Source organism: Oncorhynchus keta, chromosome 34 (assembly GCF_023373465.1).
Source record: "Oncorhynchus keta strain PuntledgeMale-10-30-2019 chromosome 34, Oket_V2, whole genome shotgun sequence".
Lineage (NCBI taxonomy): Eukaryota > Metazoa > Chordata > Actinopteri > Salmoniformes > Salmonidae > Oncorhynchus > Oncorhynchus keta.
In genome coordinates, this window is record NC_068454.1 from 80,969,596 (window position 1) to 80,989,775 (window position 20,180).

General features: G+C 46.0%; 2 protein-coding genes across 4 annotated transcripts; both read right to left on the bottom strand.

Annotated features, from left to right (window-relative positions):
• Nucleotides 1–540: 540 nt before the first annotated feature.
• Nucleotides 541–12,431, bottom strand: LOC118376016 (zinc finger protein 687a-like). Of its 2 annotated transcripts, none has more exons than XM_052495463.1 (11): nucleotides 12,271–12,430; nucleotides 9,320–11,444; nucleotides 8,513–8,768; nucleotides 6,861–7,102; nucleotides 6,533–6,717; nucleotides 5,140–5,316; nucleotides 4,135–4,297; nucleotides 3,727–3,984; nucleotides 3,037–3,149; nucleotides 2,800–2,893; nucleotides 541–2,692 (listed from the first exon to the last, which is right to left on the bottom strand). In XM_052495463.1, exons 2-11 carry the CDS (start codon nucleotides 11,426–11,428, stop codon nucleotides 2,024–2,026), a joined length of 4,266 nt encoding a protein of 1,421 aa, XP_052351423.1. In that variant the 5' UTR covers nucleotides 11,429–11,444; nucleotides 12,271–12,430; the 3' UTR covers nucleotides 541–2,023. The 2 variants fall into 2 exon arrangements, 1 of the variants encoding a protein (XP_052351423.1); XR_008091081.1 differs by lacking the exon at nucleotides 541–2,692 and adding an exon at nucleotides 3,240–3,595 and having other exon boundaries at nucleotides 2,862–2,893; nucleotides 12,271–12,431.
• Nucleotides 12,432–12,805: 374 nt separating this feature from the next.
• Nucleotides 12,806–16,744, bottom strand: LOC118376018 (26S proteasome non-ATPase regulatory subunit 4-like). Of its 2 annotated transcripts, none has more exons than XM_052495466.1 (10): nucleotides 16,600–16,744; nucleotides 15,048–15,188; nucleotides 14,772–14,886; nucleotides 14,602–14,688; nucleotides 14,453–14,521; nucleotides 14,146–14,361; nucleotides 13,880–13,988; nucleotides 13,548–13,679; nucleotides 13,408–13,469; nucleotides 12,806–13,289 (listed from the first exon to the last, which is right to left on the bottom strand). In XM_052495466.1, the coding sequence occupies exons 1-10, from the start codon at nucleotides 16,623–16,625 to the stop codon at nucleotides 13,113–13,115; spliced, it is 1,134 nt and encodes a 377-aa protein (XP_052351426.1). In that variant the 5' UTR covers nucleotides 16,626–16,744; the 3' UTR covers nucleotides 12,806–13,112. The 2 variants fall into 2 exon arrangements, with proteins under 2 accessions (XP_052351426.1, XP_052351425.1); XM_052495465.1 differs by having other exon boundaries at nucleotides 13,408–13,472.
• Nucleotides 16,745–20,180: the final 3,436 nt, after the last annotated feature.

Here is a 20,180-nt window from a genome sequence, read left to right on the forward strand (position 1 = left end):
TCCTTCTGCTGGGGTTTGTCCTGTAGTGAAACTACACATCCAATAGACATGCATGACATATGGAACTACTCATGCATGTGTTGAACAAGAAGAGAGATCGTCAATAATATGGCATATTTTAACACATTTAACAGTAACAAATATAACTTTATATCCTGCTTCTTTAAAAAAAAAAATTCTAGATTAATCCAGAACAGGCCTTGATCACATCAAAGCAGATACCTGTGACAATGTAAAAGCATTTAAGATATTTTTATTCTATTTGTTAAAGAAATATGTATATTTCTATATCTTTGTTGCAATGGTGGGTCTATTCTATTAGGACAATGCTGGAACATGTAATGATGTGTGAGTCGGTGTTCTGCATTGGTTGTTTTCTGAGAGTTGGGATCATAAAACGAGGATTATGGGTGCTAATCCAGTGCTGATAAAATTGGAAGTGGAAGACTAAGTTAATAATAAAGATTATGAACCTACTATCACTTACTCTATGGATTGTTACGACTGACAGAAGCTCAAATAAGACTCAGAATATAATAATCACTTTATCTCTGGGTATTTTATTAGAAATGCTCTACGCAAGAAAGAAAACATAGAATTGGGTTACAGGGGGAAAGAGGGCTGTGTGATAACATTGTAATCTCTGAAGACTGAAGAAACTCTAGCTGGAGACACGCACACAATACCTTTATCAAAAGAGTAGAAGAGAACAGTTAACACCGCTGATTGGGTGACTAACTTTTTAAACTTAAAATATATATTTTTTGTTTTACTGTAGTTCAATACGCCTTAGATGCTTTTCTTTAGCATACAATCACTGTCCTCAACCCTTCACACCTCTCCTCCTACACCAGGAGTTTCACTATCACTCCATCCATATCTCCCTCCCTCTCAGAGAGAGAAAGAGGATAGATGTCTAGTACTCATATTTACATGGTTATGGTTCAGTTGTGGTCAAGTACAACCACACTTTACTAATGGAAGGGTCCAACCCCTCCAGGTTATAGAGGGTCATCTTGAGATGGGATGTTTTCTGATGTTACAAGGCCGGATCAACAGGAATACTCTGCCTGACGTCTCTGTGGAGCCAATCTCATCCCTGATCATACTATATGGCTAGACGGACGGGGATGAGAACGGAGAACATTCAACAGACAAAGCCAATCCAGAGCTTACAATGAAAAACAAATACCTGCACATACATAAACCCTTAAATCAAATACTATGAACAAAACTATAAGAAAATCAATGCAATAGTGAGAATGAGAACTGGGACGGGATCTACACAGAGAATGACCAGTGGTGGCTGTCACCAATCCACTGTGAGATTCTGTGCTTGGATGAACCATAGAAAACTGAAACATTCAAATCGATAAGCAAATCACACCCCCATGTTGACTAGTCTCTTCCAACACCAGTCACATTCCCTGTTGATGACAGACAACAGCAACCTAATAGAACTCAGCTGTAAACTGACTGGTAGTTAACTGTCTCCATTTTAAAAAGTACACTTCTGAATGGAAGTGTTATTTGGTAATATAACCTGTAATAATGCGTTTCATAAGTAATTTACAACCAAAGGAGGTTGGTGGCACCTTAATTGGGAAGGATGGGCTCGTAATGGCTGGAGTGGAATCAGTGGAATGGTATTAACTACATCAAACACATGGAAACCATGTGGTTGATGCCTTTCCATTTGTTCCGTTCCAGCCATTATTATGAGCCGTCCACACACACACACACACACACACACACACACACACACACACACACAGGTTATGGCTGCCATATGACAAATGTGACAGAAAATTAAATAAGCATTGAATGAAAACAACTTATCACAATGTGCTTGGGTGTTGAATACGTGATGACACGAACACACTGCTGAAGAACAGTTTACAGTGAAGAGCTTTCCTTCCCATACCTCCTCTCTCTTACTAAAATATATGCAGTTTATAGTACTCTCTCACCATCCTTCCCTCCAAAATATTATCTTTCTCTCCTCCTCCTTCCCCTCCCTCTCTCAGACAGGTTTGTCTGTCTTGCGTGCAGTGATGAAGGCCATGCCGTGAGTCCTGAAGTGTGTGTTCAGATCCGAGACCTTCTCAAAGCGTTTCCCACACACCTTACACCCCACCCTGCCCTCCCCGTCCTCCCCCAGCGGTGTGGGGGGGTGAGACGAGGAAGAGGGAGACCCCGGCAGGGAACCCCCTCTGGGACTCCCGTCACCGTGGTTACCACCATTGCCGGGCGAGGATGTCAGGGAGCGGTCGTTATGGCCTTGACGGCTGTGGTTGTCAGGGGGCGTGTCTCGAACCCTGTGGCTGATGAAGCGGTGGCGGGAGAGGGAGGGGGCGGAGGCAAAACAGGCTCCACACTGTAGACACTGCAGGCTGACTCCTCCCCCCAGGGCCTCGGAGCGGTGCTGGGGGATGTGGTCCAGGAAGACGGCGCGGTCCTCAGTGGTGAAGCCACACGGAGTACAGTGGAACCCAGACTCTGGCTGGGGAGGGGGGGCCGAGGAGGTGACGCGAGGTCTCTTAGCAGGGATGATGCCCTCGGTCACATCGTCCTCTTCCTCCTCAGTCTTCAACCCTCCTCCTCCGTCTTCCTCAGCTGAAACAGTGAACGGAGGGTTGGAGCCTCCGTCCTGCTCCGAGGAACTGTCGGCCCCTTCTGCACCCCTCCCTCGCTGACAGACAGACAGAGAGAATTAGAGTTAATGACATTTAGCATCAATAACCGGTCTTCCTATATAAAGGCTGCAGTCGGTAGTTGTGAGAGAAAGTGGAACTGTACCTTTGTGTCCAGAGCTGACATGCCGTGTCTCAGCTGGACATGTCTCTCCAACACCAGTCTACTGCTGAACGTCCTCTTACCCTCACCACACAACCTACACACACAAACACACGTTAGGGTTTAGTGTAGGGGTTAAGGTGAGATACAGCTGTTGTAGGGTAGTGTGTAGTGTGCATACTTAGTGGATGACTCATTTAGACTCTGATGTTGGGGTTAGGGTGTAGTGTGCATACTCACCGGCAGTGGAATGCTCGTTTGATGCCCTTGTGTTTGACTCTGATGTGGCGTCTGAGGCTGGACGTGGAGGAGAAGGAGTTCTCACACAGACTACACGGGAACTTCTTCAGGATCTACACAAAACACAGGCACCTTACAGTGAACAGTCCCCTCAGCTCCCCTAGTTTAAAAACAGAAAGGCTACTAAAGACAATGATGCTTACTGAGAAAAACGGCTGAAAATCTGTTCTTCAAAGAAAAAAAAGAGGGCAAACTTTCCTGGATCCCTCCACTTCATGTGAGAGGTGACTGTGTTCCAGAACTTTAGATATACATGATATGACTTTATAACCTATATGATCGGGCCCAATCCCAACTTGAGAAACACCTGGGGAGCTCAAAGTTGAGCATAAATAAACTCTGATCGTATTTTGATGGAAGAACGTAAGTGACGTATTAAGCATAACTTTTCTCAAGTGAGGATTGGGCCTGTGGTGATTAGGTGATTCATTTAAGGGCCAGTTAGGGATTAATTTTGGGCAGGACTGGGCCCGTGGGCCGGCAGTAGAGTAGGCCTGACCTAGAGGGTCAGAAGATACAATGGATCACTGATCAGTTAGAACCGATTCAGAATCAATCTACTGTACATCAAACGGTATATCACTACTGCATGAAATATTTAACTGTCTATGTGCAGGCTATGTTCCTGACCTTGCCATGCTGCTCGGCCATATGGGTAATGTAGTCCTCTCTGTCAGCGTAGCGGGCGTGGCAGGGAGCACAGCTCCACCCTGGGCTTGTCTTATTGGTCTCTCCATCCCTCTCTTCCTCCTCCTCTTCCTCCCTTCCCCACTCCTCTCCGTCAGAGCTCTCCGTCTTCACTGAGCTCCGCACCCGGGGGGGAGGGGCAGGAGAGGGCGCCATGGCAACAGGAACTTCCTGTTTGACCGCAGGGCCTCTGTGAGTAGTCTGAGCGAGGGAAGGGGAAGGAGAATAGAAAAAGGAACACAGCAGATAGGGAGATGGAGGAAAGTTAAGCTACATTTCATATCAACAGAACTGACTGACCCAAACCCAGTCTGGAGAAGGACTGTGTGAGAGGGGAACCCATAGATGTACCTTGATGTGCTCCAGCATGGAACTTCTCTGCGCGTAGAGCTTGGGGCACTCAGGACACTTGAACACGTGCACCTTCTGCTTGACTAGGTGGGTGTCAAAGTGGACGTACAGCAGTGGCTTCTGGGTAAATACCGTGTCACACATCACACACTTGTAGATCATCCTGTAAGGAAAGAGTGAAGGGTATAAGTTTCAATGCCACACAACACTCCTTCCGTGGCCTCCAACTGCTCTTAAACGCTAGTAAAACTAAATGCATGCTCTTCAACCGATCGCTGCCCGCACCCGCCCACCTAGCATCACTACTCTGGACGGTTCTGACTTAGAATACAGTGGGGGAGAACAAGTATTTGATAACCTGCAAAATCGGCAGTGTTTCCTACTTACAACGCATGTAGAGGTCTGTAATTTTTTTTATCATAGGTACACTTCAACTGTGAGAGATGGAATCTAAAACAAAAATCCAGAAAATCACATTGTATGATTTTTAAGTAATTAATTGGCATTTTATTGCAAAATTTGCTGAAGTTGGGGACATATCTCCCTCACTAACTTGAAGCATCAGCTATCTGAGCAGCATACCAATTGCTGCAGCTATACACAGCCCACCTGTAAATAGCCCATCCAACAACATACCTCATCCCCATATTGTTTTTATTTACTTTTTGTTGCACACCAGTAATTCTACTTGCACATCATCATCTGCACATCTATCACTCCAGTGTTAATTTGCTAAATTGTAATTACTTCGCTACAATGGCCTATTTATTGCCTTACCTACTTACGCCATTTGCACACACTGTATATAGACTTTTTTCTATTGTGTTATTGACTCTGTTTATTCCATGTGTAACTCTGTGTTGTTTGTGTCACACTGCTTTGCTTTATCTTGGCCAGGTCACAGTTGTAAATGAGAACTTGTTCTCAACTGGCATACCTGGTTAAATAAAGGTGAAATTTAAAAAATGTTTTATCTGAGAACACAACCAGTGTGTGTGTACATACTTGGCCTGTCCTCCAGTGAGTGTGGGGTGCTGGGTGTTGATGTGGCTCTGGGCGCTGGGGGAGGACTTGAAGGCCATCGGGCAGCTGGGACACTTATGGAACACCTCACAGTGGGCCGTCTGGATATGGGACTTGACCGAGTTTAACCCTCCGAACACCACCTGACAACTAGAACACCTGCAGACAGAGAAATAAATATAATTGTTGATGTTGTCCCTAAACACGGATTCAGTGTCAGATATTTCTCCATCCTCCGAATGGTTAAAGCATGGGTTGGTGGTAGGGCTGTTGCGGTGACCATATTACCGACACACTGGCAGTCACGAGTCATGACCACAGTAAAATTCCACGTAATTGTTGAGTCATGGTAATCTCCTCTTATGCACTCTGGACATGTGCATAAGAGTACTCAAGTCGCTAACTACCACCAGGTCCTAATGGCCTGGTACTCAGGGATCTACTGTCCCTCCATCAGGTCCTAATGGCCTGGTACTCAGGGATCTACTGTCCCTCCATCAGGTCCTAATGGCCTAGTACTCAGGGATCTAGTCCCTCCATCAGGTCCTAATGGCCTGGTACTCAGGGATCTACTGTCCCTCCATCAGGTCCTAATGTCCTGGTACCCAGGGCTCTACTGTCCCTCCATCAGGTCCTAATGGCCTGGTACTCAGGGATCTAGTCCCTCCATCAGGTCCTAATGGCCTGGTACTCAGGGATCTACTGTCCCTCCATCAGGTCCTAATGGCCTGGTACTCAGGGATCTACTGTCCCTCCATCAGGTCCTAATGGCCTAGTACTCAGGGATCTAGTCCCTCCATCAGGTCCTAATGGCCTGGTACCCAGGGCTCTATTGTCCCTCCATCAGGTCCTAATGGCCTGGTACCCAGGGCTCTATTGTCCCTCCATCAGGTCCTAATGGCCTGGTACCCAGGGCTCTATTGTCCCTCCATCAGGTCCTAATGGCCTGGTACCCAGGGCTCTATCTATCATATAAAATAAAAGGCATATATTGTCAGCTAAATGCCAAATTAACACGCCTACAGCATGGAGCATAGCCAGATAGCATAGGCCTACAGTAGCCCAACTCAAATTTTATTCTTCTGAAATACATTTTCTTCATATCAAAATGTTTTAGACCTGACTAAAATAAATAATCAATTTATTGTGGTGTACATTACATAGATTTATTATACTTTATTATATATTGATGTTCCAATGGTGCACATGTTTACGTTAATTAACAGTCAATTTCCTTGAGACCGGCAGACTTTTGCAAAATTTCACGACCGCTACAGCCCTATTTGGTGGTACGGTAATCTGATCCTAGATCAGCGTCGACGGGAGTAACTAGGTTTTTTTCAACCACAGAGGGAGTGAAGGGTTGAAAGGTCACCTGTATCCGATGCGTCGTGTGAAATGGAGACAGGCCTCCTCCAAATGGGATTGAAAGGCTGGCTGCTTGGCCACACCCCCACACTCTGGGCAGACATAGGGGGGGCGGGGGTTGTGGATGCGAGCGTGAGCAGAGGCACTGCAGCCGTTAGGAAGGAGCATGGGAGGAGAACACTCCGTACAGGACTGGAGGGAGAGAGAGATGGGAAAAGGAGGGTGCATAGGTCAGTAAGGCAGGTACTCCTAAAGCCATGAAACAAGCTATTACATACAGTGTCTAGACTGAAAAAGTCCTGTGTATTTTTGAACACACACACTGCTCTACTCACAGTGTTAAGGGCTGGTTTGACCTCTTGGAAGTGGGCAGCCACCTCAGCCTTGCTGCAGAACTGCACCTTACACTCAGGACACTTGTTATTGGTGTACAGCACCGGCTCTGTCGCCTTCTTACTGATGATTGGCTGCTGCAGCTGGGGGGCGGGGCTCAGGGTTGCCGGGGTCACGGCTGAAGTCACAGCCGGAGCAGAGGACGCTGGGACAGAGGAGGTGGAGAGGGAGGGAGAGAGCATGCCTGAAGGAGGCATAGAGAGACGGGGAGATAGATAGGGGAATATAGGGGAAGGGGAGTGAAAGGTAAAGAGAGAGGTGGGGTAGATAGGTACTGATAAACAGCGCTGCACTAGTATTCATAAAGCGTCACAGAGTAGGAGTACTGATCTACGATCAGGTCCCCCCGTTTATATAATATTCATTATGATCTCAAAGTCAAATCTGATCTGTCTATATAAGGTCCCACAGTTGACAGTGCATGTTAGAGCAAAAGCTATGAGATCGAAGGAATTGTCTGTAAAGCTCAGAGAGAGGATTGTGTTGAGGCACAGATCTGGGGAAGGGTACCAAAAAATGAACAGTGGCCATCATTCTTAAATGGAAGAAGTTTGGAACCACCAAGCCACCCAGCCAAACTGAGCAATCGGGGGAGAAGGGGCATGGTTAGGGAAGTGATGGAGAACCAGATGGTCACTCTGACAGAGCTCCAGAGTTCCTTTGTGGAGATGGGAGAACCTTCCAGAAGGACAACCATCTCTGAGGCAATCCACCAATCAGGCCTTTATTGTAGAGTGGCCAGATGGAAGTAAGAGGCACTCCTCAGTAAAAGGCACATGACAGCCCACTTGGAGTTTGCCAAAAGGCACCTAAAGGACTTTCAGACCATGAATGCCAAGCGTCACGTCTGACGGAAACCTGGCACCATCCCTATGGTGAAGCACGGTGGTGGCAGCCTCATGCTGTGGGGATGATTGCAGCGGCAGGGACTGGGAGCTTAGTCAGGATCGAGGGAAAGATGAACAGAGAAAAGTACATTGATATCCTTGTCGAAAACCTGCTCCAGGGCGCTCAGGATCTCAGACTGGGGCGAAGGTTCACCTTCCAACAGGACAACAACCCTAAGCACCCAGCCATGACAATGCAGGAGTGGCTTCGGGACAAGTCTCTGAATGTCCTTAAGTGGCCCTGCCAGAACCTGGACTTGAAGCCAATTGAACAGCTCTGGAGAGACCTGAAAATAGCTGTGCAGCAACACTCCCCACCCAACCTGACAGAGCTTGAGAGGATCTGCAGAGAAGAATGGGAGAAGCTCCCCAAATACAGGTGTGCAAAGCTTGTAGTGTCATACCCAAGACTCAAGGCTGTAATCCCTGCCAAAGGTGCTTCGGCAAAGTAAAGGGTCTGAATAGTTATGTAAATGTGATATTTCATTATTTTATTTTTTATACATTTGCAAACATTTCTAAAAACCTGATTTTACTTTGTCATTATGGGGTAGTGTGTGTTGATTGAGGGGGAAAAACATTTTAATTCATTTTAGAATAAGGCTGTAAACAAAAGTAGAATAAGTCAAGGGGTCTGAATACTTTCCGAATGCACTGTATGTATACAGTCCTAGGTGAGATAGGTAATAGCACACAGTCTCTCTCACCGATGGGAGTGGTGTCCTGTTGGCCTATCATCTGCTCTACACTGACAGGTCTCATGACCAGGTGGGAACACTGCATGACCAGTCCCCTCTCCTTGTGTTCCCTGGCATGGAGCAGCAGGCTGCACTTGTTGAAGAATGCCAACCGCTTGGCACAGTGGTTACAAGTCACCTCAATCCTCAGGGACCGCCGGTCATAGTGGCGGGCCAGGCTGCGCTCCAGGGCAAACGCATCGCCACACTCCAGACAGCGGTAGCCCTGCGACGCAAAGGAAGAACAACATGAATACAATACCTATGTCGATGACATGTCTCTAGATACAATGCATATTCATTGGTCTTGTATGTATTGGCTGGCGTAATCAAATTTTCCCTTTGGGGATTAATATGTGCCCTTGAGCGAGGCACTTAACCCTAATTTGCTCCAGGGGTGCTGTAGTACTATGGCTGACCCTGTAAAACAACACATTTCACTGCACCTATCTGGTGTGTGACCATAAAAAATACACAACATCAACAAGAGCGATTTATTGGTCTACTGAACACAAGGTCTAACAGAAATTGGACGTCTGCTTTTACCCCAACCACTACAATATTGAATCCATGCTGATATAGACCCATCAAACTCAACTCTGGACCTCAAAGCCAGTTCCACTGTGTTTTTTCATTGTTCCCATCTAATCAGGGACCGATTTAGACCTGGGAAACCAGGTGAGTGCAATTCATTATCAGGTAGAACAGAAAAGCAGCAGGCTCCGGACCTCATGGTGTAAGAGTTGAATACCCCTAATATAGACCTAGGTCTATTACCTGTGCAGGCAGAGGCAGGTCCCACTCCGGTGGTAGTGGTGTACAGAGGTCTGGTCTGTAGCTGGGCAGCAGGTTCTTGCTGTTGAGGATCTTGTTGAAGGCCTCCACCAGACTGGACTGGCTCCTGGAGATAATGGCTCCTGTACTGTTCACTATGGAGGCTGGTCTACTGCCCCCCTGAGGGGTGAGGAGGGGGGAGGGGGACACAGACACACCCCCATTCAGGGTCTTCTGGCCCAGGCTGCGCACGCCAGCCCCCCCTGGACTGAATCTGGGGGAGGAGGAAGAGGCGGAAGAGACAGAGGGGAGGGCTGCTGACTTGGTGATGCTAACAGCCGTAGCCGACACTTTGGGCTTGTTGCTGTCGGCGGCCATCTTGTTTTGGGCCTTGCTGGCAGCCATCAACATGGCAGTACTTGCATCCTGGAGTGTAGACACAGGCAGGAGGCTGCCACCCTTTGACTTCTGCTGCGGAGGCTGCTGAGATGCCACCCTCTTGGGCCGGCTGAGGACCTTACGACCCCCGGGGGAGGGTTTGGAACCATCTGCGCCTTTTGAGGGGGTCCCCCCTGCTCCTTTGGATGCTACTCGTGTCACTGTCCTGGTGATGCTGCCTGTCGGGGTCTTGACTGTTTTGATTCGGACTTTGAGTGGGCGAACGGGGGCTGTTGGTGTTGTCGTAGAATTGGCCGGAGCCGTCTCTGTGTCTCCTGTTTGTCTTCCATCCACAACCTCCATCTTCTCACTGTTGTCTGATCTGCACTCCAGGCTAGGCTCACTCGCCATGGGCTCCTCTCCCTCTCTAGCCCCCTGTTGAGTTGATGCTGAGGTTGGTGCCGGGCTGGAGCTCCTCTTGGACAAAGTGGACATAGCAGAACCTGTCTGGTCAGGCGGGGGGCTCTCTGGTGAATCCCTCTCCTCGATCACATGTTCCGGGTTTCTTTCCTCCATCACTGGGCTAGAGATGGGTCTGGGGTTACTGAGGGCGGCAGCCAGCCAGGACTGACGGGCCTGGGCAGGAGGAGGGGAGGGAGACCTGGGGGTGGAGGGTACTTCATCTGGAGGGGGCGGTTTAGAGCTGGAGGATGTCTGAGAGATGGAGGGAGGGGGTTTGGAGGAGAGAGGAGGAGGGCAAGAGAGGAGAGGAGGGGAGGGGGGAGTTGGGGAGCTGAACAGCTCTGAAGAGGACACTTGGCAGTGTCTGCGTGGAAATTTGGGAGGGGAGCACATGGGAGAATCTGGGCTCTCTTGAATCACTAGCGGGCTTCCCAAATCCGGTTCAGAGTCGTCCTCATCCGAGTCCATGATGCGCCTCACCCCCACTCTCAGGCTTCCGTTGGAGGGAGGGGGGGAGGAAAGAGGCCCGGGAGGGCACAGAGTGTCCTCACTCAGGATGGAGGGAGAAGAGAGGTGTGGGTTGATAGAGAGTGAGGACGATGATGATGATGAGGATGTGGAGGTTATAGGACCAGCAGAGGTATGAGAGGAGAGAGGTTTCCGTCTGTTGAGAATATTAACTGTATGTTTGGTTGTGCAGGCCGACCCCCCTGCGCCTCCAATGCTGCCCCCTCCTTCACTCGCAGTGGGAGGGGAGCAGGTTGACCAGAGTTCCCCGTTGGCCTGACCCAATGCCTGGCCCAGCCCCTGGCCTCTCACACTGGGCTCCAGCGTGACTGTGGATCCCTCAAACCCATTCTGGAGAAGAGGTTCTGAGGAGACGAGACCAGGCATCCTAGGAGCCAGTTGTGAATTCAGCAGGCCCCCCTTGACTCCCGTCCCAGTCTCCACCTCAAGGTCTGTCCCACTGCCCCCAGGGCTGTCCCCATCCTCTTCATCGGACCCCTCAGTCTCTTCATAGGAGTCAGGCCTCACCCTGTTCTTAACAATCACACTGACCACTGGAGGCTCACTTTGGGAGTTGGGAGGGGAGTCAGTGGGGCTGGAAGGTCTTGGTGAGGGCCCCCTGGCCCCCGACACGCTTCCCCCGACCTTCCCTGACCCCTCCCCACCCTCTTCCGGTGCAGACTGGATGGCCTCTTTGGCATCGATGTCTGGAATGTCAAAGGCTGCCAACAAGTCGTCGAAATCTGGGGTTTTCATGTCCCCCATTCCCGGATTACAAAACCTGCAGAACGGACACACAGGAGTGAGAAATAAACATGGTTGTCCCCAACCAAAGCCTGAGGCAGGACCGAATACTATGAATCTTGATAATTCATGACAAACGTAGATGTGACTTCCTGTTTTGAACGTGCATCATCATAATGTTGAATTGCAATGTTGAATAGCCTATATTTCAGGTAGCTATGTAAGTTAATTACTAGAACCCAATAAACCTCAAACCTGGCAAACTTGTTGAATGAGTTAGCAGTTAGAAGCAACCACTTTATTTGGAAGTTAGAAACTTATTTGAAAGTTTAAGTTCCCCTACTGCCCTCGTGTGAACTGGCTACTGAGCTAAAATTAGCAAGTTAGTACAGCAAAGGCAGCTAGCAATACCGATAGCTATAGGCCTAGTTTTCAGACAGCGTTTCCCCCCCCTTGTTGCACATGCTTCATGTAGTGCAGCTGTACTAGCTAGCTAGCTATTCTCGCTGAGTTTGCGAGAACACAAAATGTGGATATTTTATCGTTATCAGACAGAATGTGCATTTAGCTATGTAGCTATTTACGACACTGAGCTGTCAACTACCTCGGCACACATACACTAACTAGTTATGTTCCCTTCTAGCATTCCTCCGACCAGCTAGCGTAGCTAACATTACTTAGCTAGCTAGAATTTTCTACGTCGTCAACGCAAGGAAGCCTTTTAACGCCTGCTTTTCAGGTATTTAAACCTTACAATTGGAAATTATTTAAGGGCATTCATTTGAATAAGTGGTTTATACGGGTATATGTGACAAGCAGAAATGTATATCTAGTTTTAAATGTGAAGGAAATGGTTTGTTTACCTGGCTCTTCGGTTCCCGACTTTCCTTTTTGACGCATGAGTTGTTCGTCACCAGAAACGACGGGGGAGAGATAGGTCCTGCCAGGTTCATAACGTGTCAACTTTGGAAGCTGATGTGTATGCAATTTGCCAGCTGTTTCCCCACACTCCTGACGTACATACGTGTTATATTGTACAATGCCTTGTTCTTGCGAGTGTTGGCTATCATTTACTTAAAATGGCTGTGGTACAATCAAATAACCTTTATGGCACAATGTCCTCCAAAGCCAAGGGCATGCTTTTGTTGCATTTGTGGGGTTGCAGGGACAACATTTAGACGATGTATCTTATGTGTTTCACAAAGCATGGCTTTTCAGAAAGACCTAGTTACACAGGAATAGTATGCAATAAAATCAATGTTTATCTGACATTTTTAATACTAAAAGTCAAGTCCATATTCCACCACATCTGTTGTGTAGTCATCAATCCCCTCTTTGGAAGGAGTATGTGTGCAGCATGTCAAAATTGGCACAAAACTCCACAACAACCAGCTGAGGTATTCTCTTGAATTATGTAAATGTATTTATTATTATCAGCACATAAATGTACACTTACTGAATGTGCTTGGGTTGATATAAGGTCCCACTTTAGTACAAACTTTTTCATATTTTTTTTAAAGGCAACATGCATCATTAACCTTGACACAACAAAGATAAAGAAAGCCCTGTTCAACTGTTTGAGTATGGCAATACAAAAAAAACCTAGAGGTCATTTGAGGTTACAGTTTGCACAACTATTATATTAAAAGGAGCCATTGTCAACAGGTCAATGCCAGGGTATCTATTATGTTTACTGTGTAAATGTTCATTTCTTCTTCTCATCATCTTTGTCTTTCTTGCTGTCAGGTTTGGATCCTGTCTGTGAGGCCAGCGAGCCCATGGCATTCCGTATGGCCTCGTTGTTGGGGTCGACACCCGGTAGGTTCTCCAGGACGCTCTGGAGGAACTCTGGATCCTGCATCACATCATAGTCCTCCTCATCCTGCAGAGAGATTAACATACGCTAGAAAAACAAGCGCATTTGAGCATGTGTAACAGGCGGGATATGTCCGCTACACATGTACACATTCATCTCAGTGGTGTGAGAGAGTTGGCCGTACCTTAGCACCCTCTGAGTCTACAGGGGCTCCTGTGTCCATGTCCATTGACTCTGCACCAAACTCTGCTGGGTAGGATAGGACAGATGTTACAGACTGACTGTGCATGTTATAACTGGTTATAACAGGTGTATGTCACTGACCTCCACCCTGCATGGACATCTGTAGGGCGTAGGCAATCTGCTCGTCCTCTGTCATGCGGCTGAAGTCGGGCATAGCGGGCGTGGCCGTGTCAGCCTGGGGGACTGACATCTTCAGCAGAGCTTCGTCTGACTCTAGAATAGGAGGTGGTTAACAGTTTATCCCCCCATATGCAGTGCCTCCCTTCAGGGAAGATCCAAGTACAGAGAGGGGAGAGAGATAATGGTGCATGGGCATTGGTTGGTTGCCAGTTATAGATGAGTGATTAGTTTGTAGGTGGAGGGTTATTGTTATGTGTACATGGTGTAGATGGAGAGTTGTGTATTTGTCTCACCGTCAGCGGTAGGCGAGGGAACCCCGGCCTCAGCAGCAGACACCACTGCTGCCCTGCGAGTCTCATCCTCCTGCCTTTGTCTCTGCTCCTCCATAGACACCCTCAGAGCCTGGAGAAGGCACAGAGTGCAGAAAAAGTTCAAAGGGGGAAGATTGTAGCATACAATAATAATAATCTAAAAAAGAGGCAATGAGAGAGAGAGAACTAGAAAGTGTAAAAACTAGAGTGAGAGGGGATGATCAACCCATCTAGTCCTCCCCTCTCACCAGTGCCAGCTCTGGGTCTGCACTGGGGTCCACTCCAAACTCAAAGTCACTGGACCCCAGGCCCAGCATGGCTCCTCCCTCCCCAGCAAGGATAGGAGAGGACAGCAGGGCATCAGCCAGACTGGGGCCTGGAGGCACTGTCACAAGGTGGGACCCTGCTCCTTCCTTCCCATTCAGAGTGTTGATGAAGGCCGTCAGCTTTTCTGTGTTCACCTCCTGGAGACCAAAAGGAGGTTATATAAGGGAGACAGTGATGGCTATAAAGAAATAATGAGACCAGATAAATATTAGGTAAGAAATTTGGTACCTCCTCTCCAAAGTTAATGATGTCCACACTGACTTTCTCTTTCTTTAGACGCTTTGCCATTTTCACCAGCTAGAGAGAATGTGACAGGAAATGATGTCAGAGGGTACATGCATGCAGCTATCAGCACACTGCATTGATAGAACACTCACATCCTTCTCGTTGTCCTCCACTGGGCTGCCCACAAAGGCAATTATACGCATCTTGTGGTTCTTCCCCTGTCTGTGCTTCAGAGCCAACTGGGAAAGGAGAGGACACAGGGTTCAGTGTCGTTACGAACAATAAGATTAAGTTGTATTGTATTATTGTGTAGTATACATACATGAGCCACTCTGATGCCTGTGCAGAAGCTGATGTTTCCACGGGGCTGGACAGCATGCAGTTTAGACAGTATCCTCCCTGCATCTGCAGTCAATGTGGTCAGCACCTCACAGTTACTGCGCAGAGAACAATAGTTACTACACATTTCTTACACTCAATCACTAAAAATAAATCACAAGTATCCAGGCATCCTGTAATATCTAAATGATGAATGTTTAAATTTTTTGTTGCGACCATAGGACAAGCATAAAGACATCTCACACACACAGCTCCTTACTTGGCCATGGTGATGAGGCCCACATTGTTCTCAGGGTTGCTGCGCGTCTTGGAGTGGCACACAATGTTGACAGCATCTTGCTGGGCCTGAAGTCTGGTGGGGAGGAAGTCTCCATTCCTCATATACTCACTGTTGTCCACACTGAGGCACACAGACAACACAGTAGATACATCCATTACACAGTGTAGCATGTAGGCCAGGGAGGGGCAACTCTAGTCCTCAGGGGCCTGAGTTGTGTCACACTTCCCCCCCACCATCCCTATCAAACACAGCTGATTTAAACTAATTGCATTCTAAACTGAAGATCATAATTACTTGATTATTGGAGTCAAGTGTGTTAGCTGGAGCAAAAGTGTGACACCAACTAGGCTTCCGGGGACTGGACTTGCCCATCCCCGATAAAGGCCCACTAGAGCAGGGTTTCCCAAACTCGGTCCTGGGGCCCCTCCTTGGGTGCACAGTTAGATGTTTGCCCTAACACTACACAGCTGATTCAAACCACCAATGATTGATGAGTTCATCATTTGAATCTGCTGTGTAGTGCTAGGGCAAAAAACAAAACGTGCACCAGGCCTGAGTTTGGGAAACCCTGTATTAGAGCACAGTGACAAGGTGGCTGGTATTATATCTATATTTAGAACAGTGTTGAATAAATGAGTTAATGCTGCCATTTGTACGTTTTTGGGCACACAGACCAAATTCACATAGAAATACGAGTTATATGTAATTCTCATTGAAAGCAAGTATTTTACGTTTGGTTTTGTACACCAGCTTCAAAACAACTGAAAATACAATATTTGTGGTTATTGAAAATATATTTCGCATTGGTTTAGATGGTACAATGACGCTCTAAAATATATTTGCTTTTTTTGTCACAAATAAATGACAACTATTAGAATTTTAGCAACCAGGAAATGGCGGAGACATTTCTGCAACGTGCACCTTTAACTGGCAACAGTAACATTCTGCCAACCGTTTTCCCCATTTTACCCCCTTCTCCCATACTACTGCTAATCCCTAGACAGACTGATGGTAAGGGACATATTGAAGTGCATAGCTAGCGAATGTTGTCGATGTTGACATAGGAAGCTTTTATACAGAACAACTTACAGGTGGCAGAAACAAAGACTGGGGTGATCGTTTACCGAACCTTATGTTTAAACCACTGCCTTGTTCACCAAATAACAAAGAATACTAGCTAGCTAACGATACATTTCGGGATGTAATGCTTGCTACATTGGCGAAATCCATCACGACCTTACTTGAAACAACTTCTCGGAGAACATCTTGCTAACTAAGCTGCTCTAAATTCCCTGAAATATTTTATTGCAATCACAACCGTTGCATGTCATAGCGAAGCTAGCATTAGCAAGCCAAAAATGACTCAGGACAATGGCTAGGATTGCTGGCCGGACGTGTTTACATAACTCATGTTAGCGGCAATTTCATAATAACTAAAAAAGACGCACGTTCACATTAAACTAAACAAATTCTTCCTCTTACTTAGTTTAAAGAATAATACATATGACAATTTATTTTTTCTTTCCCTTACCAGACCATAGTACTTTCGAGCCCCATCTTGGAATCGTTTTGTTGCTATCTACGTCACCAGAACTGATGGTTGAAGGGAAATGCAGTTCAGCCCCAATATACCTGCGCATATATTTGTTGACAATGACTTACACGTACACCACAGGAGGTTGGTGGCACCTTAATTGGGGAGGACGGGCTGATGGTAATAGCTGGAGCATAATTAGTGGAATGGTATCAAATACACCAAACCATGTAGTAATTCAGTAATTAGTGTAAATAACTCATTGTGGAACCAATACCAATACAAAAAATACAATCAATTGTGTGTGTATGAAAGTGTGTAGATATATGTGAATGCACTCCTTAGCGCCCCCACCCCTCTCCCCTGCACAGTTGTGAGCTATAATTTTAATGAAGTTATCTATTTTTATTTTATTATTTTTTAAAGCAAACACCGCAAACTCATGTCGGGAAAAGAAAAAGGCGAAACTAATCTACGCCCGTTCTGATAAAAACCTTAGGGCATCTATCCTCGGGGGATGCCTTGCTTGACCACACCCTCCTTCCTTGCGCCTGGCCTGCCCTGCCTCTTCCACCAATCCATTTGTTTCTTATGGACAGAAAAGAGCACAAGCTCTGAGCTGTCCGATCAGGTCCATTGTTTACTGAGCGGCCACCATCTCCTGTGCCTTTCCTTCCATTATGAGCAGCCTCCACTGACATACGTTATGGACCAAGAGAGACTGCAATCCACACTCAAGTACAACTTGAGGGCCATGGTTGTTAATAATATTAACCAGGAATTTATTGAGGTTTTTAGAGGATGGATTAGGGAGGAAAAGTAGTGAACGCAAGAACACCTAATATTACATTTTTTGGGGCCCTGCTTAAGTCCTTCTTTGCCTCTCCTGCAAACAAAAACCTAAGTCAATATACTGTAAAATGCCATGTCGAGGACAGAGACTCCCCCGCTCACAAATAAAGTGATGTGAGTTTGTGGATCTACTGTAGTGTAGAGCTACCCTTCCATTCCATAAACAGTTGTATCATGTTCAGAAATAAGGACAAGAACCAACATTTAGAAAATAAGTTTATTCTAAAATCAGAGCCAATATGAAAAACATTACATCACTGAAAGATGGTAGAAGGAACAGGCAGCATGAGAAGGCATTTCCGTGACTACTATATACATATTTTATACAGGCAGAGTAAAAATAGAGTAATTGAAGCATAGACGGTAACCAGCAACATTGGCTCGGAGGCTGTGTGAAACATTCAACGTAGAAAAGCATGGGACATCCTTGCCCCAGAACAATGGAGAATATATCACTATCAAAATGCAACATGAAATATAAAAAGTGAAATTGTCAAACAATCCCCTCCCATATGCAATACACTACTTAAGTCTGACATTTCCTGTCAGAAGAATACATTATTATACGTACAATCATCTAAGGTACATGTACAACTTATGAATCATTTCAGGCTACAAGGTCATAATACAAATACAATAAATACGATTCTTGAAACTTTAAGATGGCAGACTTGTTCATATTACATTAGTTCATATGTTCTGTAGTGTCTGTGTTGCAAGTGTACCGCCCTTTGAGCACCAAAGGGTGAGGTGTCTGTTGTGCTGTGGTCCAGTCAAGTCACCAGACGCTGCAATGGGTTTAATCCAGCATCTACACAGAAGCACACAGGCTTTAAAACAACATTGTTCTGACTGTCATATGTTAGTTTGTAAAGTTAAGCATACACTAAAAGTCATGATCAGCGTTCATGGAGTCAAATCCAGACCCTGTTGTCACACTAAGGCCCTTGTTATAATAAGACACAATACCATCTATTGAAAATGTGATTCAAAACATGGGAATAATGGGGCTTGGTGTGTTTTCTTTGGTGGCCAACTGTTCTCAAAAAGCACAAAACTGAACTGAGCTCTTTGAAATGATGGGGAAGCTGAGCAGGGTTATCAGGGTCAAAGGTCAAAACATTCAAAAGAGCACAACTTTTAATTGAGGGCCATGTTTGGAAATTATTTAACCAAGAATACCATATGAGCTTTTTGCAGAGGTTGGGTTCGCGAGGAAAAGTAGACAAGAACTTGAAATGAATCAAACCATGTAGTAAGTTGTGTAAATAACTCATTTGGAACCAATACCACCCCCCCTTGTGCCCTTCCTTCCTATGTGCTTTAAAATACGTATATTTATCATGCAGTACAGCTCTTCTCAAACGGTGAGCGCTGCAACTCTGTTTGAAGGGTCATTAAACTCAGATCGGTTAGGAAAACATCAAGTTAATCAAAACTCAAGTTCTGAAGCATAGGTTTCAATGTAGTTTCCATATGCAGCAAGTTCATCCATGTTCAAGTCCATACCATTTTGATTGCTTTTCCAATTTGTCATGACAGTTGATCCGAAAGAGCTCCACTTCCAGCCTCTAGTTTCTTCAGGGCATGGCTGTGTTCTTGTACTCCCCCATTCCCTTTAAACATCCCTATTGTCTCACGGTGCATCAATGAACATTAATCATTTCCACCAAAGGCTGATATCCCCCAGTTTGTCAGTCTGTCCATCTCTCCCTCTCTGCGTTGGACCACATGTGCACTCCCATCTACTTAGAAATGTGTCCTCACAATCAGGCCATTGTGGCCCTTTAAAATCACACTGTGTTGGTGTGAAATACAACATCTAGCATAACCAGTAGGTAGTGATATGTATCCCTGTGTCTGAAATATCCTACTACAGGATAAATAGTATGAGCTATTACACAGCGCTTGTGTTAGTATTCTACACAATGACTGAGCAAATGGGGGAAAAAAAATAAACCCATGTTTATATAAACGTTAATGTACAAGAGGTGTACTACAGAGACGCAAACAAAGTCATTCACACAATGTGGTGAGTCTCAAACTCAGTGGGGTGAAGCAGCCATTTCTGTAGCCAGCAGAAATCCCTGGTTGCTTATTAATAAAAGTTAGGTCAAATAAAAGTATCAAAGTGCTTGAATGACGGTGGTAGAATTACCATTGCTTGAAGAACACGTATAATCTTTGTGCACAAAGTCTAAATGGCTGGGTGTGAATGAATGTGATGAAATTGAACTGCCATACGAAGACAGAAAAAGGCAGGTGTAGAGTGTGCGTTAAAAGCTCGCTCTGAATTTTGATTGGCTCATTCCTTTCAACCCTGCTGGTTGATTGGTCAATTTTCTTTCAAAGATACTTTTGATTGGTAGTGAGAATATAAAAACATGCTCAAACAAGAGTTTGAATGTATGTGTAACAGGACATTAAAGAAACAAAAATATGAGAGAGAGAGAGACACTGCTCAGCAAGACTAGCACCAGACAGACACAAAGGCACAGATATAAAAAGCGAGTGTTAGTGTGGTCAGGTCACTGTCCTGTCCTTCTGTTACTGCTCCTCTTTGTCTCTTCTCTGGTGAACCTCCATTCGAAGGATCATCAACTAGATTCAGCCGCGGGGTGATTTTTTTTCGTCTTGAGCGGATGGTCAGGGGGCCGGAACATAATTACAAATCATTTGCAAATTGACCGCAAGAAAGCCCAAACATTAATAATATTTGACAAACA

What these genes read in the sequence shown, in the direction of transcription:
- LOC118376018 (XM_052495465.1), bottom strand. Translation starts at nt 16,625, where the DNA reads ATGGGGCTCGAAAGTACTATGGTCTG. An exon ending in CTCGAAAGTACTATGGTCTG is followed by an intron (nt 15,189 to 16,599) that starts GTAAGGGAAAGA and finishes TGTGTGCCTCAG; the next exon opens with TGTGGACAACAGTGAGTATA. An exon ending in TCCCTCGCCTACCGCTGACG is followed by an intron (nt 13,680 to 13,879) that starts GTGAGACAAATA and finishes CTCCTATTCTAG; the next exon opens with AGTCAGACGAAGCTCTGCTG.
- LOC118376016 (XM_052495463.1), bottom strand. Translation starts at nt 11,428, where the DNA reads ATGGGGGACATGAAAACCCCAGATTTCGACGACTTGTTGGCAGCCTTT. An exon ending in CTCACTGGAGGACAGGCCAA is followed by an intron (nt 4,298 to 5,139) that starts GTATGTACACAC and finishes CTTTCCTTACAG; the next exon opens with GATGATCTACAAGTGTGTGA. An exon ending in TGTCAGCTCTGGACACAAAG is followed by an intron (nt 2,693 to 2,799) that starts GTACAGTTCCAC and finishes TCTGTCTGTCAG; the next exon opens with CGAGGGAGGGGTGCAGAAGG.